Raw genomic sequence first — 17591 nt, 5'->3', positions numbered from 1 at the left:
TCAATTGTTGTCAGAATGTTCAGTTATTAGGTTTGCAGACACCAAAATACTGATTTCTTGAAGGCCAAGTATTAAATTGTGTTCAACAATCAGAAAAAGCTTCAGGAAACTGCCAATGGTTCAGATGCAAAGCTATCACTAGAGACCAAAGAATTGGATTTATAATGCAGTCCCATTTCAACTATCAGGCAATTGGAGTTATGCACATTCTTCCCCCATCTGTTGCAATTAGCTTTCAACAAGCTCTAAGATTGCTGAGCAATTGATTTGGAAAACAGTTATACAATCCAACTATAAATGATTTGACTGCAAGGGGGAAAGATATGGTGCTTACAGACAGTGATCAATTTTACAAAACCACAGTGCAGTAGACAATATTATTAAAAATTTAAGTTAATGTGTTTTAGAAATGATGTTAGTGGGCAGAGCAGTCTCCAAAAAGGCAATCTTTTGCAATCAATCCCTGGGAATCTAGATTTTCAGTGTGGAGTCTTCAGTTTCATAAAATGCTACAATAATTTGGATAGCAGTGAGACACATTTACTTTTCTGTTCAGTTACTTCAGTTGTGGGTTGATGTGGACTTCTTACTTGTGCTACAGGTACTGAAAAGGAAGACAGAAGAATACTTTATAAAATATAAATATAGTTTTTTCTTTTTCAATTCTCATTTATTAAATGTTGACTAGTTTGCTGTAGTAAGATTCCAAGGAGGACAGCCACTGTAGTATTTCACAAAGATGCCCATTATTCATTATTCATCCTTGAGCTTTTGTCTGTTTGTTGGCTGGTATTTGATCACAGTCAATCTGATCCATGCATGTGCATTTTCCAGCCTTGATCACTGAATAGTGTATTTGGTTAGGAGCCAAACGTTTCTTTGAGCCAAGTGCTGCTTTCTTGTCAGCTTCAAGAATACTAAGTGAAATGAGATTGCGGCAGTTTTGAGATGTTGTCAAGCCCTGTCATTTGTAAAGAAAGGACTCTGCTGAAGAATTGACTATTATGGCTATCTTGGAGGGTCTAGGGTGGGGAGGTGAGTGTTGTTGCTTAGTGCTCCCAATCGTTATTCCTTCCCCAATGCTCTTCCAAGATAGTTTTTTTTTAAATTCTGGCTTTGTGTCCTGAATTTCAGTTCCTGCACCACTGAAGTAGTGCCGTCAGTTGTATAGGTGCTAGATTTTGAAATATTTTCCCCGAAATCTCTATGTACCCCGTCTCCCTTTAAGATAATTTTTAAAACCTATCACTTTGACCAAGCCACTTGCTTTGGCCATGAGACTTTGGTATAGGTTCCATTTTGTTAATGCAGTCTGAAAGAAACAAATATTTCAAGCAAAGAAAAATAGAGCATTAAAGAAAATGACTTGGTTAAGTTCAATGAGGTACAATTGTTTTTTATTACAAAAATGTGTGAGACATCTTCTTTCCCTAATATTCGTGCTTCAAATATTAGAAACAATCTCTTTCCTCACAGGATCAAAGTTTTGGCTTCCATAATTTAAATCTGCTTTTATGATTTATTATAACACCTATTTTTGCAAGGCTTCTGTTTTCTAATAATGTGAGCTGCCTTGCATACCCTTGCCAGACTATATGATCAGTTCTTTGTTATGGACTGGTTTGCTTGGAATGGAGTTGAGGTCCATCTCACTTATGAAGCTAATAGTTACTGGAGCAAAGAGTCAGTTCAAAAGTCTGACTTCATACCTGAATTACTATAACGACAGTACATTTTGATGCACAATAATTGTGTCCATATTTATTCTGTGTTGTTTGAAAATGCATGTTACCCATATTAAAATTGAGCTAAATTAATCAATTGGTTTAGTTCAAAATTTTTAATTCAACATGTCGCTGTAGATATAATGTGAAATGGAACCGGATGCTTGTGAACTGCACATGCTGAGCTGAAGTCAACAGTCATCTGAACATCATTGAATGAACTTGTGTTTGCTTGGAATTTTGTCAAATTTTCTTTCTTAGTACTGAAGCATTCTATTTGTGGAACCACTGGAAGTTTTGTCATCAGCATAATATATGTATATTGCAGTTCAATCAGATTTTAAAAAATGTCTTCTACCTTTAATCAGTTACACTGTGTTATGCAATTGTTTTTCAATTAAATTGTGCATACTGTCATACTTCACATCAGCTCTGATGGAAAGTCATTTAGACTTGAAACGTTAACATGCTCCCTCTCCATGGATGCTACCTGATTGGTGTGATTTCCAGCATTTTTTGTTTTCAGTTCTTCTACAGTCCACAAAACTGCTTAACCATAAACTGCATATGAAAGAGTTACATGTAACAGATACTGCACTGAATTTCAACAATGTACAAACATCTTCCATCAGATGCAATGCATAATGCATTTAGCAACCAAAACCATTAAGTTCATGCATTACGAAATTGCATTATGCTTGCCAGCCAGTTGGAGTTGACGCTGATGTGCACATTAATAGCTTTTGTAGTGGCCTAGTGTCTTCAGGTTATGAGTATATGATTAAATAGGTGTAGTTCCTGTCTGTGTTATATAATATGTGGTGCATTTGCTATGTCTTTTTTATGTATAATTGATTTGGAAAGAGCAAGAATTTATGTTCCTAGTATTTATAAGCTTTTTGACGACTTGGCATTTTGGAGTATGAGAATTTTCCTTTCCTGTGTAAACTTTTGCTGGAAACATGCCTACTTGATGTTTGGCCCTAATCAGATGGCATTGAGATTTTGATGCTGTCTAACTTTTATAAATAAGCCGCCACCCTTAACTCATGCATGTGTTCGGAAACTAGCAATTAGAATGTTGCCTTCATGTTGAAGTATGACCAGAAGCTTGACTGCTGTCTTGCCATCCCTAGAGATGATGCTGTCAAGAATTATAGATATCTGTATAACTGAACAGAAGAAAGAAGCAAATATGAACTCAAAGGTCATTAGAGGTCATGGAAAATGCAATACATTTTAGGAAGTTAATGATTATAGAGTTAACGGAGTCATACAGCACAGAAACAGACCCTTTGCTCCAACCAGTCCATTCTGAACATAATCCCAACTAAACTAGTCCTACCTGCGTGCTCTTGGCCTTTATCCTTCCAAATCTTTCTTATTCATGTCCTTCTCCAAATGTCTTTTAAATGTTATAATTGTACCTACATCCACCATTTTCTCAGGAAGTTAACTCCACCCATGAACAACCCTCTGTGTGAAAAATTTGCCCTTCATGTCTTTTTAAAATCTGATTCCTCTCACCTTAAAAATGTGCCCCCGATCTTGAAATCCTCCATCCTGGGGAAAAGACTTCTGCCATTAACTGTACCTATATGCCTCATTATTTTATAAACTTCTATAATGTCGTTTCTGAACCACCTATCTTTCATAAATTGAAGTAATTGTGGAAAATTCAATTAGAAGTATGATTGAAATTGAATTGCATCTTTTATATTAATATTCCTGTCTAGGTTTAATGCACTTTACTATATACATTAATAGGCATCCTGCATTTCTCAGTCACACGTTTGAAAATTTGGTACTAGAGTGATGATGAAGCAAGTTGTTAGAACTGTTTATCAAGTAGAAGCTTTGTTGTGAAATTGATACTCCCAAATATCAGAATACTAACTGAAATAAGATTTAAGGACATTAATTCATTTATGGGTTTCTTTACAGTTTTTGCCACTAGAGAACTGGACGAAAGAAGGTGAACATGAATCTGCTGCTGTTGTTCATATATCTGATCTCCAGCACTATATTAAGGCTGTGGTGACAAAGGAAGCCAAACATAACCTGGAGCAGTAAGTAGTTACAAATTTAAAGACTTGCATTTCTATTGCTTTGTGGAGTAATTACATGGTTGATGATCCTCGAAAGACCAATTCTTTTGGCATTGCCCTGCTTTGTTGATGCATATGCATCCAACACAATGCCTATCTATTGCTTCTGCCTGAACAAATCCTTACATGTACTGATGCACTTAAATTATTATTTAATCACATTGCCATGCATGAGCACCTTTTGATTGAAGACTAATGTTCAACATCAACAAATCACAACTCAACAGTGAGGTAATCTGCCAGCAAGTAAAAGGAACTATTTTTTTAAAAAGAATTTTAAAAGTCATCGATCGTAAGCTGCTCATTGACCTCTGCCTTAATTGTTTCCTGCTTACTGCCATTTTGTGCTTTGATTTCTCCCAAAGGATTTTCTAGCCTTAAAGTGGTGTTGTATAACATTTGTAATTCTCTTCATTAAATTTTGTTGAATATTTTCATTTACACTGCCTGTTATGTGTGGAAAACTGTCAGTTATGCATGGTTGTCACCTGCATGTCTGGTAGAATATCTTTATTATCCTATAACTCAACTAGGGATAATTCCACCTATTTCCAATTGCATAACTGTCAGCTGAGATGGTCAACAAGAATATCTTCACAGTGCTCGCAGAGGTTTATTTGTGTTGGTAACATTATTAAAATGACTCATTTACTGAAGTAATAGGTAATATTTCTGTTACTTATGAACAACAAACCTGTTCTTTTTGCAATTTATTTTGGCCCAAACCTTTATTCGTTTTGATTAAGTACAGATGTTTCGTTTAAGCAATGCAGTGATGTTACGTCTGGAACCTAATTTTCTATTTTTATTAACTTATTGATCAATTTTAATGTGAATATTAATGATGACCTGACCACATCCAGTTTGTTAGCTCTTGGATAATCAAATGAGACAAATGTGGCAAAACCCTAATTCACGCTAGGCTATATGGTGCTCTGTTAATTTTCCAGTGTTTACAATACTTGCTGTCTTGCCTCACACGCATAGTTCTCATTTCTTAGGTGACTGGAGAGTAGCAAACCTGTGCACATTGTTGGAGCTAGTGCCCAGCTTTGCTTCAAGTTTCTGTTCTGCTTACATCCAAGGCTGCACTTACGTGCTACAAGTTCACTCATTTTGTATAAAGAATTGATTGGATAAATTGAAATATTCCACAGGTAGTTGCACCTGTATAATGCACCCTTGTGTTACCACTTTGTATGAATACTTAATATGGAACATTTTTACTACTCATTCATTTTTGTTGTGGGCTTTTTTTATGTATATGTAAGAAATGTTACTGCACCCAGATGAGCAGTTTGATTGTGCCTCAAGGATGAGATCAAAGAGCACAGAAGTGCAGGATCTTTTCTTAAACAAATCTTTAGTGTTGTCTGACTTCAGTATTTAATTTTTCCTTCATATAAATTAGGACAATATAAATTCATAGAAATTGTATTTTCATTAAGATTCTTCTTTGGTACCAAAAGCTAATAGTACATATTGTTAAAAGTTTATGTATCAGGTATATGCTTTCTGTTCTCCATTTTTAGGGTGGAAGAAAATTATACGTTCAGTGATATCAAAAACAAAATTATTATTTTGAGAAAATTCAATGTTTTGCTCAGATTGGAACTGGAGTTGGTAAGTAATGAAGTTAATTTGATTAATTTTGGTTTTGACTTCGTGTAGTGGGTGGGACAGAAATCACTCTGGGAAAATCATTACAGATCACTGGAAAAACTCTATAATACTAAACACAATTAAAGCTTGGAATATAATGCGGCAAAATGAGGGTAACTCACATAAAACATCTCCCTATGCTCCGATAATGGGAGCATGGGGATTTCAACTGGGGTTTACAGATGCCACTTTCAAACTCTGGAGATCCAGAGGTATCTCATGTCTAGGGGACCTATTTAAGGATGGGGTCCTGATGTCTTTTGAACAGCTGCATCAGAAATTCGGATTACGTAATGGAGACCTCTTTCGATTCTTCCAAATTTGAGATTACATATAGAAGAAGACTACGTTATTAGATAGTCTTTATAAATCAGACAGAGAATGTAGAGCGCTATTGCCAATGGGGGTATCTTCCGTCAGTACTATTTATCATTTACTACATGATGAAGTATTGGGAGATATGGACAATCTGCTTAAAACATGGGATCAGGATTTGGGACTAGAAATCTGTATAGAAACGTGAAATGACATTTGGGAAAACGCCAGAAGAATCACCATCTGCAACAGAACTCAGGCTATCCAGCTGAAGATACTTCATAGGGCCCATATAGCACCGGATTGATTGGCAAAATTTAAGGCAGGAGCATCTCCAATGTGTCCCAAATGTAAAATGGAGGTGGGCACTCTTGTACATTGCCTATGGACCTGTAATAAGGTCTGTAGATATTGGACTAAAGTAGCAAGTGCTCTGACAGAAATCTTAGGAACGGAAATTAGAGTGGACCTTGTATCTCTCCTTTTGGGCTTTTCGAACTTACCCTCCCTGGATATGCAAGGGAAGAGATTATTTTCTATTCTCTCTTTCTGTGCAAGTAAAAATAGTTTGGTAAACTGGGTGGCTGAGGGCCCCCCTGGACTTTCAAATTGGCACAGATTAATTATGGAATGTATTCCCCTTGACTTCCTTAGCAATATGGTGCACCAAAAGACCAAATTATTCCATAAAATATGGCAGCCCTTCTTGAATTATATAAATACAGATATTTCGGCCATCCTAACAAGGGCTTTTATTTAATTGAGATGGTGAACCTGGCTGGTCCGGGGCCCCTTGGGAGAGGAATCCTGCACAAATATGGGTTTTGTTACATTTGATGTTAATACATTCCGAGCATGTATCTCACTACCCAATTTCTGTGCTATCAGTTGGTTTTGTTTTTCGCTTATTTGAATAATGTAAGAGACTTAATTATACACTCTGGTTAGTTATAGGTTAGATTAGTAGTTAGTTGAGTTTTGTTTTTTTCTCTCTCGATATTTTTCTTTTGTTAAATTTTGGTTATTACTTATTTAAGATTTGATTGTATATCAATGTTTATACTTGGGTTTTTTTTATTTTGTAAACTTGTAAAAATGTTAAATTTTCAATAAAAATATCTATATTTAAAAAAAATCACTGAAAACCCACTGTCTTTCAGAATAATTAAATAAAATTTTGGCGTAGTTTTCAAATGATTTGAAAAATATTGGTTGCATGCAAATCAAGATTTTGTAACAGTACAATGTACGAAGAGATAATGCAGAAAGACATTAAACCGTGACATTCAGGCTTCTAATTTGCATTCAAGTAGAGCATTGGAGAAAATAATAGTCTCAGAATTCTTTTGAAGTAAAAGATCTTGTGAATAGTGGGAAACATTAAAGAGAAATGAACTAAGGCATGAGAAAGCATAAACAACTGTTTGAGGATGGCAAGCAATGTTCCGTCTAATTTTTTTTTCTTCTTATGACTTCTGAGGTTCGGATGTGGCAACAGTATCTAGAACTAGAAGTCAGTACTGCAATCTGCATTGGCACGGCAATCGACATGCGCAGAATGTTGGAGATGTACAGCTTGGAGGGGATGTTGGTGGCAAATTAAGTTGCTAGATTGAAAGCAGAATTATGAAAACAACCATGGTCAAGAATAAAGTACTTGTTTATTGGGGAAAAGGAGAAGGAGGTTGCAGAGTAGAATGTTAAGGGATAAGCAAGGACAAGCATCAGGAGGGAGCAGCTGGAATGAAGAAATTTGGGCAAGTTGGAGGCTAAGCTGGAAGCTTAGCAATCGTGCAAATTTCACACTGAACCACTCACACTCCTGTTTCTTTCCTTTGTACCGTCACTAGCAACTGCATGTGCGTTCTCATACCTGCTTAGTTCCTGCATGTGCCCCATCAACCTTGCTTTCACGCTCCGGTGTGCCTCATATGTCTCTGGTCCCACATGCTCTTTCCTCGCTACCCTATCGCTCTGCGTAGAAACTTCCCACCTGCCAAAGTTTGGTTGAGCAAATTTAGCTTGCAAGTGCATCAAGTATTTAGTTTACCAAATAGTTTATCAACCTTTTCTCTAAAAGATGTAGAGTGTAACAGCAAAGAAGCTTTACTAGACTGAATCTTGAGATGAGGTGATAGTGGGGTTAACAGAAATTAAACCAAGGAACTCTATTGATAGATTATTGCATCATATGAGAAAATTATGAACAGGTAGATGCTTTGATCAAGTGTCTAAGATATGAGGCTACAGTCTCAGATTAAGCAGAGGAGAAACCTCTTCCTTCAAAAAGTCTTGAATATTTGGTATTCTGTATCCTAGCCTTGGGGATGGTCTGCTGTTAAGTAATTGCAAGACTCCAATCGATAGATTCTTGGATTCGAAGAAGGTCTTGGAATTCAGGCTGATGTAAGAGGTAATAGTAGAAGCAGAAAATTAACCACGATCTTTTTGACTGGCAGAGCAGGCTCACGAAGAGACATTCGTGAATGAAACCCAGAGTTGAAAGTAATGACTGAAGGTTTTGCCCTAAATGATGCAGAGTGAGAGCTAGGTATATGTTTGACATAACTAGACATTAGGACACAATGGCAGACATTTGGATATTCTCAGTTATTGAGATAAGATAGTTGCCCTTGGCAAATGACGGTGTGTGTTTGGGGTGAGATGGAGGGTTGGTGAAAGGATCAGAGGGAGTTCTTGAGAAGAGCATCCTGAGATTAATTTGATTGTTTAGAATGGTCTAAGAGTAAAAACAAGATTTGAAACTGGAAGATGTGGCCATTTCATGAGCCAGATATGCTTGAGCCTTGAAAGCCTAGGCAGGTGCAGAGATCTTGCTGGGTATGGGATTATCTGCAGAATGGTTTACGAATTTTGGCCGTGGTGAACAAAGGCATTCAAGAGTCATCAAACCTATTAAGTGTTGCAGTCTCGTGAACGGCCTTCTGAAACTACGAGAAATACCTAATGTGATTTGTATTTTTCCCCTTCAGGAAGATTGTGAATTCTATTTAGTTGTTCATGAGTTGAAGATCCTGCCAGCAGAAACTGGTTTTTCTGATGCATGTTCATGGTATGAGGTATTCTGTGTATATATTTTTTTTAATATATCACATTGCAATCAGTTTTTTTTATTTTGTTAACTATCTGACATTTCAAAACTTTTCATATTTCAGCAACTTGGACTCCACTGTGCAGAAGAAGTTGAGAGAATTTTGGCAGTAAGTAAAGAGTATTCCTAAAGCTAGTGAGGATTGTGTAGGAATAAATATTTGACTGAGTTAATAATCGCTGAGAGTTGAAAAGGTGCATCAATTCTATTTGCAGCTTATTTCTAGGAGGAGCCAGGGATTTGAGACTGCTCTTGAGATTTTGAATTCTCTTGCATCCTTCCATCTTGCTACATTTCTCTCACTACCAAAATTCCTCACTGTTTCTCTCTTAACTAAGTCTTTGATCAGGTTCACTTTGCTTCCTTTTGTGAAGTTATTGGAGATATTTTGCCTTTTTAACTTGCTATATGAGTGTCACTATTCTTTTGCTTTACATTCTATTTTTGCACCAGAATCACCAATGGTAGTTTGTACTTGAATATGCTTCAGTCTTATTTGATTATTGCACTTTCTGACAGTGGGAACGGTTCAGTTGATTTTAACCTGAATCTATCTCCTGCTTATACTCCAAGCTCTCAGCCTAATTCACAAATTGTGCTATTGTTTCTTTTGAATTTTATTTCATGAATTGATGTTGAAATATTATTTACAAAAAAGGTAAGAGAATTAACATAGGGACACACCACATTTTTTGCATCAGTGCTACTGAAAGTACAATTTTCCCAAATGGAAATATCTTAGTCTCAGCTAGGTTGACTTTCCCATAGGACCAGGTTAGAGTCCAACAGGTTTAATTGGAAGCAAACTAGCTTTCGGAGCGCTGCTCCTTTCTGAAAGGAAGGAGAGATGGATGAATGAATCTGGGAATTCTTGCATAATTATTGTGCTTCATTTACTGAATGTATTGCTGGACTCTTGAAACAAGGTGGAGGTAGCCTTGAAAAGAGGAATAATAATAATAACCAAGAGTTACTATTAATTTTCCTCAAAATATAACTGGACTTTTACAGATTTCAAGAGCAACAAATTAGAAACTATTAGAAAATATGTTTATGATTAATGACTCATGAACTGTAAAACTTAATTTTGTAGAAACCATGTACATAACATGACAGAGCAATCAGGATCATTTTCTGGTAAGCTTCTTCTAGACTTTTTCTTCTATATGCTGCATTCCAATAACTTTTGCATTGTCTTTAATTTTGGTAAAATTTGATTTTAAAATGCGTTATGGCAATTCTAAAAGTACTGGTGTACAGTTTTAGTAACGAAACCTTTGCAATGGATCTTTAGTTTAAAGAGATTACTGAATGTAGAAGAGACAAGTATGTTTTTGCATACATGTAGTTTAGTTTGTATTGGTGGGCACTATTTGGAATTTTAAAGTTCAGCACCTAAATATATGGATATATCTAACATTTGATGCAAATTTTGAATTCTTGAAGCTAGGAAATATTGATGCTGAGCAGTGGAGCCACTCCCTTGTCAGGCACCCATTGAGTTCTTCCGAGTCATTTGTAACACACTGTTAGAAATCCTGGCCTTAGAAGAATTCCCATGACTGTACCACTGTCTTCTTTTTTTTTCTTTTTACACATCATCCTATGTCTTGTCCAGGGAAGGGTGTCAATTAATACCAGCTTAGAGGCACCTCTATGGTCTATGAGATGGCCCAACTTCCTGAACAACATGGAGTTTTATATCAGTAATATAACTCAAATCTCAAGTGAAATGCTGAACCCAATATAACTTGTTGGGAATGTAAGTTGGTTCAGTTAAGTCTTGTGTTCAGAGATTGAGTTTGGTGCTGGGTGCAGGACCACACTCCCTTACTGGAAATGAGGCAGATAAACCATTTCATGTATGTCTTCTGCATCTTGTAGCTGATTCAGAAATTACATTGCCTGAGGCCTGTTAGAAGGATACTTGGCCATCTGCTGAGGCAGAATAAGTGCATGATGGCCTGCAAACATGACTTTGTTTTTAAAAGGTAAAATTGAGGTCATGTTTTAGATGTTGTATTGGGGTGAGGCACTCAAATAATGCCATATGATTTATTTTTTCGTATGCAGCCAGCATTGTGAACAATGGAGTTTGAATCTTTTAAGGCTGCAAGATTTTTCTGAAGACTGCCACTTCTCTTCCCTCTTCTGAGGACACTGACTTGTACTGGTGTAACTTCAAACTCAGTTGAAACTAACCTTTACTGATCCCAAATGGAGAATTCAACGGCAGTGACATCATAGCCTCACTTGTTTCTGATGTCATCCACCTTCTTGCCAGCTGTGCATTTGACAGTTGTGTTCATTAGCATGAAAATTATCTCCCTCACCATTGTGTGAAATTGTCGAGTTCTAACTTCTCAGATTAGATAATTCAGAAACTAAATTGGACCCCTTTTAGTCTGTATGGTTTATTGCTCAACTCCACAGAATGATTATCCAAATGACTATCAGGACAGCTTGGCTATATCACTCTTTGTTTAAAAAAATACGGCACTTATTAAAATTTGAAGCCCAGATTGACTTACAAACCGAACATGGAGATTAACTTACAAGAGCAACATGGACATGAACGGTTGCGTTTCACAGGTTATTAATCAAAATCGGTTTGTTGAAGATCTGTTTGTAGCATGACTTTGAAATAATATTTCACAGAATTTGACATATTAAGTTTGAATTTAGGGTTATCCTCAGGTTTGCAATTAAGATGCTGCTGGTTTCCCCCATTGTCGAATATTTTATCTGGCTACTTTTATTGAAGCATTCATTTTGAAATGTAGCAAAAGGTTTTTTCCAAAGGTCTAATTCCCTATGGAACCAATGGTTTATATTCTGGAGAAATGATTGTTCGCTCGGAAACAACTTTCCTGTTATGTGATAGATCTATCGAAGAGGTCCATATGAGCAATAAGCGATTAGGCGCTTGCCACTTTTGCTGAGAGATTACCTGACCTGGACTGGCAAATCATTGTTTCTTTGAATATTAATATAACTTCATGTTTAATACTCTCTTATGTATAAGCTAAGTGACTTGGAAAGTTTTGCTGGAAAGTTGTGCCAGAATAAATGATTTTTAATGGGTATATTTTAGGTATCTGTCTGTCAGGTTTGATAGCAGCAGTGGAGGATGAAGATAATTCATTAAAAAGTGCAGTTGAACTCTGCCTTGATTTAACTGATAATTCAAAAGCATCAGCATCTACATCATCCTTTTTATTACCATCAATTAATCAAGCAACAGGATGGAAAACTTTGAGCAGAAAAGAAAAGGTACGGTACTTTCAATTGTTTTCTCATTTATTTTCAGTTGATACGATGAATTTATTTTGCTTGAATGTAGACTGAAGATGATTGAGGTGCAGTCTGAATGCAAAGGATTATAAAACTTACAGCTGGGCTCATATTCAGTCAAGATTGATGGAATGAAAATCTGTAATGTTCTGGTGACTAAAAAATGTGAAGTGAAAGCCTTGGCCACCTATTATTTTTCATTTGATGTCTATTACTTGACGTTACCATCTGTAAACATGTCAAATTCCAAGCTCACCACTACCTCTTTCAACCCCTTCAAATCATGGATTTGAATTTTGAGATTCTGGGTAGACTGAAACTGTTCTGGAGCCTCACACTGATCCCTGTTCAATTGTTTGAGTATTTTTCAAAAAATAAATGATCTATTAGTTGTGCACTATTGTAGTGGTGTGTAAACTGATGAGAATTACATTCACCATTTTCAGCAGGGGACAAAATTGTGTAAAAGTTACCTTCTAGACATTGTTATTGTGAAGCAGTGGTGATCAGCATAAATGTTGTAGGAGAATATAGAGTTGAAAATGTGTTGCTGGAAAAGCGCAGCAGGTCAGGCAGCATCCAAGGAGCAGGAGAATCGACGTTTCGGGCATAAGCCCTTCTTCAGGAATGTCATTCCTGAAGAAGGGCTTATGCCCGAAATGTCGATTCTCCTGCTCCTTGGATGCTGTCTGACCTGCTGTGCTTTTCCAGCAACACATTTTCAACTCTGATCTCCAGCATCCGTAGTCCTCACTTTCTCCTCGGAGAATATAGAGTGTCATAGTAACATATGTACCAGGAAAACCTGGGCCTTTTTTGTACCTATAGCCTATTAGCCCTCAGCTGAAGAAACATTCTCCTCCTTGTTGGACGTAACTTGGAAGAAGCTCTGATAGGAGGGGAAACTTCAATGCCTGTCACCAAGCGTGAATTGGGAGCACTATTACTGACTGAACTGGCAGAATGTTGAGTGCACTGCCACCATGTTAAGTGGGATCGATTCAAAGGACATGTAACCGCTCAAACTGAAAATCTGTAAGATTCCATGGGTCATCAGTAGAAGGATTGCGTTCAGCCAGAGTCGAAGACAGAGATATCCCTCCGTGCGCCATTACTATCAAGCATGATCTTTGAATGACAAGTGAATACATTGAATCAACCTTCGAGATCCACATCTGTAAGGAGAACATTGACTGGTGCAGCTGTTGAATATCATGGCAGAGCTAAGTGGCAAACTTCCATCTCTAATGTAGGACTCCAACTTGTGTACATTCCTGCAAGCACGAAAGCTGTATGAGCCACTTGGGAGGAACGTAAAGATACCATGCTGCAAACAGAGGACCTCTGGCTTCTGTAACTCTGTCTTCAGGACGACTATAGGTCAAAATTTCATGCCCTGTGTATTGTAAAAATTTGTTAGTTGTTACATAATTTGACATATTTATTAGAGATTTATTGGAGTTTTATTTGCATAGCTTTCATTGTCCTTGATTAACCCAAATATTTCTAAGTGAATATTTGTTTTATCTTTTAGTTCCAGCAGCTTATCATTTCCTGACATTAGGCGATTTGCTTTTTTGATGATATTACCTGGTAGCCCTCAATATCTTGCCCAAGCAGACATTTTCTTGTCTGGGCAATGTGTTGGCTGACTTAGCATAACAGTAATCAAACCTGTGACCTCATAATTGCCTTATCTCAGTATCATATAGTTTAACCATTTGTCTTGGGAATTCAAGATGTAGATCATTGTAATTGTGCAAGTTGTGCAAACTCACCTGCTCATTTATGTCATAAACCTAATTGCTACCTTCCCCTAAAAACTTGGCATGATCCATTTGGGAATGTCTAACTTGTTATCATTTCCTGTTGCTTGTTTCAGTGGGGTTTATGCCAGTTGTTAATATAATTGGCTCAGTAGTCAATGATCACAATCTCATCTGGTTGAATCACTTTGCTTATGGTTGGTTTGAAATTATACTGGGAGGAAAATGTGTTTTTTGAATTTGATGCTTTTGGCCTAGGCACCTTTTTATAAAAGTAGCTGTACGTTTGCATTATTTTCAAGTTACAAGTAAAGTAGGTGAGTTGACAGTTCAAACATCATGAGCTCTTGTGATATTGTCTGTGCCTCTGGGCCAGAAGTCCAGATTCAAATCACAATTACCAGACATATTATAAGGTATCTGAATATGCTAATTAAAAATAATTTTAGACATGAAAGAAACCAGAATGTCAAAAGTTGTTTTGATAGTTTCGTATGTGTGTGTTGTAATTTTTCCCAATCAATTTTGTGAAAATTCTTCATTTCTAGGAAGAATGATGTTTGATATTATATGAAGAATAGTGTTCTGAGATTGAAGTGATAATGTCTATGTAGTCATTATGTTGAGTTGTTTTTATCTCCAATAGAACAAAAAAGATACCTTCACTATTCCCTATGCTATGCTTATGATTTCATCTAAACAAGAGGAAGCCTTAAATAATATAAAAGGTAATTAAGTTTTGTCGCACCAAGAATTTATTCAGTGGGAAATATACATTTAACAAGATTTTATTGATTGGTTTTTTGTTATTTTCTTTGTTTTTAAATGTATAGCTTGCTGTGTTTACCTCCATTGGTGAGCTTTGACTGTCAGTAAAGTGAGGTTGTCAACAATCACAATTCTTTAAGTAAGAATGGCTTACAAATCACCCAATGGAAATCTGAAGAAATCTCCGCTGATCTGCTTGTTCTTGAAGAATGCTGAGCTTCTTGAATGTTGTTGCAGCTGTAAAATACCAGGCAACAGGAATTTGATACAAACTGCACATCTTGTATCTTGTAGATTGTGGGCTACTTTGGGAAATCAGTAGATGTGATGTATCAGTTTAGTGTCAAGAGAAAATTGTCTCTTGTTTGAGATGGTCTTTGCCAGGTAGTTGTGTGGAATGATATTTCTTGCCACTTATCAGCCCAAGTTTGATTGTTGTCCAGGTCTAGTTACATGTGAACATTGACTTAACATTTGAAGAGTGGCAAAAGACACTGAACATTTCTTCTTTAAAAGCATTCCCAATCTGATCTTAAGTATCAAAGGATTGTAACTAATAAAGCAGCTGAAGATGGTGGACACTACCTGAAGCCACTACCCTATGGAAGTCCTGCAATGTTTCAGACTGAAGTGAAAGGTATATAATAACCAGCCATTTTAATTTTTGGTTTGGTATAAATCCAGTCAGTGGTGAGTTTTCATCTTATTCCATTTGCTTACACTTTGCCAGTATTTTTTAATGCTGCCTTGATGTTAAATGCAGTTACACTCACTCCAACTTATTTGGATCAAGGCTGAAATGAGGCTTTTTAGCTGAGTGGCCTTGGCAGAGTCCAAACTGCATTAGTTAGCAGGTTAATGTTGAGTGAGTGCTGCTTGAAAGAACTGTCAACTATGCCTTCCATCACTTTGATTTATCATGGATTGATGTGGCAGTAATTGATTGGACTAGATTTATCCTGGTTCTTGTTGGCAGGAAATAGCTCGCCAATTCTCGTATTGTTTCATACACATATCGGCTGTAGCTGTGCTGGAACAGCCTGGCTAGGGGCATAGTTAATTTCAGTATTATAACCAAGGTGTTGTCAGGGCCCAAAGCTTTTGTGGTATCCATTGCCTTTACCCATTTCTTTGTCTAACCCAGAAATCAAATTAATTAGTTGTAAACTGTTGGGAAAACTAATCTGCTTGCATTTTTATCATTTAGAATGGAAGGATGATTTTGAATGCACTGAAGATGCAGATTCTGAGATGGAGCAAAATGACAGCACAGATGTACTCTTACATAATGCAGGTCTGTTTTCATATAATGGGTGCAGAAGCTTTTGGAAGTAATGTATTAAGCACAGTAGCATTTTAAAAGCAAATTTTAAACATCAGTAAATGGAATTTGGCAACTTAGAGACCCAATATCTAACAGCTAACCAGTGATATGGGAAAGCAAATCCGTATAGAGGTTGGGGGTGAAATGAAATGTTTTTTTTCTTCTGCATATATACAATATCTTTAACAAATTAACCTCACTCAACTCTTAAAAGAAAGTCGCTATCCCAATCTTCCTCAACCCACTGTGATTGTGCATAGTTTCCCAATTTAAAGTAAGTAGTTAATCAAAGTCTTTGAAAGTTTCAGATTGTCTACTGAGGATTTTAAAATTGGAAGCACAAAGCATATTGTTCTAGTCCTCAGACATCAGTCTAAAAACATAACAGGCAGGCCCAGACTCCTGATCATTATCAAAAGATTGTGGTTTAAATACTTTATATCTAAGCACTGAGTGAGGTTTTATAGTCCAGACCAGACCCCATCAAAATATTTTAAGAAGGTAGCCTAGATCCTAATTTATTATTTTAAAGGTAAATGTAAACTGATGTGTTCCAGATGCAATTTGACTGGACTATCTACTTGACATTAAGCAAAACACAATTTGTTCAAACGCTATAGTTGAAATACAACAAAAGAAAGAAGAACTTAGAATAATTTAACTCTATTGGAAAACTTATCAGAATAATAGATACAGTAATTTTTCCTAATTAAATGTTCCAATAGGTAATATCCCATAAACACACCCTTTGGCAAAAAGTCAAATTCAGAAAACAGATTTTGTCGCACATGCAATCCTGTAACCTAAGAAGAGAACCCCCAGCTGTAATCAAGAGAGTGGAAAATAGTTTCTAATTCTTCAAGCCCACAACAGCAACTGCTGAAAATTAACTAAAGATCCTTGATTTGTGAGAACTTGACCACACCCATTCAGGCTGTTTCTATTGTGCCAACTTATTTTTTTAAAAAGTCCAATGCCTCAATGTTGTTTATCTTCTCATAGACTGCTTGTGACCTTTCCCCCAATCCCCTGTCTGGAAGAAACCAAGACAAAACATGCCACAGCATCATCACCTCGCGAGCATGATGTCTTCAACAGGAATTCATGGTTAAAAATGCTGCAACACTTGCTAACTCAGTGAATGAGGCTTGCTTGTTTGAATGGGTATGATGAGGCATTTGTGGAGCTGTACTCCAATAATGGGGTTGGTTAGTTCAATTAGCTGGATAGCTGGTTTACAATGCAGTGATACCAGCAGCATTGGCTCAATTCCCACACTTTCATTAAATGAAGGACAGTCCTTCTCAACCTCTCCACATGCTAGATCCTCAGGTTAAACTAACATCACACTTATTAGAGAATAATCCTCCGACAACTTAATCTTCTTATACTCCAGTGTGGATCAGTATCTTTTAAGGGGCATAGAGAAGATTGAAAAGAAAGGAAAGAGGGAATAAATCAGCATTAATACTGTCTTAACATATTTTTAAGAAATGTAATAAAACAGCTAAGTAGAGT

At 36.6% G+C, this 17591-nt stretch overlaps 1 protein-coding gene across 1 annotated transcript in view; it reads left to right on the top strand.

The window, feature by feature from the left end:
* The window catches only part of acd (ACD shelterin complex subunit and telomerase recruitment factor), a 35863-nt gene that overhangs the window by 10811 nt on the left and 7461 nt on the right, over positions 1 to 17591 (top strand). Inside the window, exons 2-9 of the mRNA XM_072547441.1 lie at positions 3669 to 3793; positions 5365 to 5455; positions 8803 to 8882; positions 8986 to 9030; positions 10015 to 10058; positions 12016 to 12194; positions 14628 to 14709; positions 15957 to 16043. Coding sequence (XP_072403542.1) covers positions 3669 to 3793; positions 5365 to 5455; positions 8803 to 8882; positions 8986 to 9030; positions 10015 to 10058; positions 12016 to 12194; positions 14628 to 14709; positions 15957 to 16043 — 733 coding nt within the window. The remainder of the gene's footprint in view (positions 1 to 3668; positions 3794 to 5364; positions 5456 to 8802; positions 8883 to 8985; positions 9031 to 10014; positions 10059 to 12015; positions 12195 to 14627; positions 14710 to 15956; positions 16044 to 17591) is intronic.

This window comes from Chiloscyllium punctatum, chromosome 26, assembly GCF_047496795.1.
Source record: "Chiloscyllium punctatum isolate Juve2018m chromosome 26, sChiPun1.3, whole genome shotgun sequence".
NCBI lineage: Eukaryota > Metazoa > Chordata > Chondrichthyes > Orectolobiformes > Hemiscylliidae > Chiloscyllium > Chiloscyllium punctatum.
This window is presented reverse-complemented; position numbering and strand designations above follow the sequence as displayed.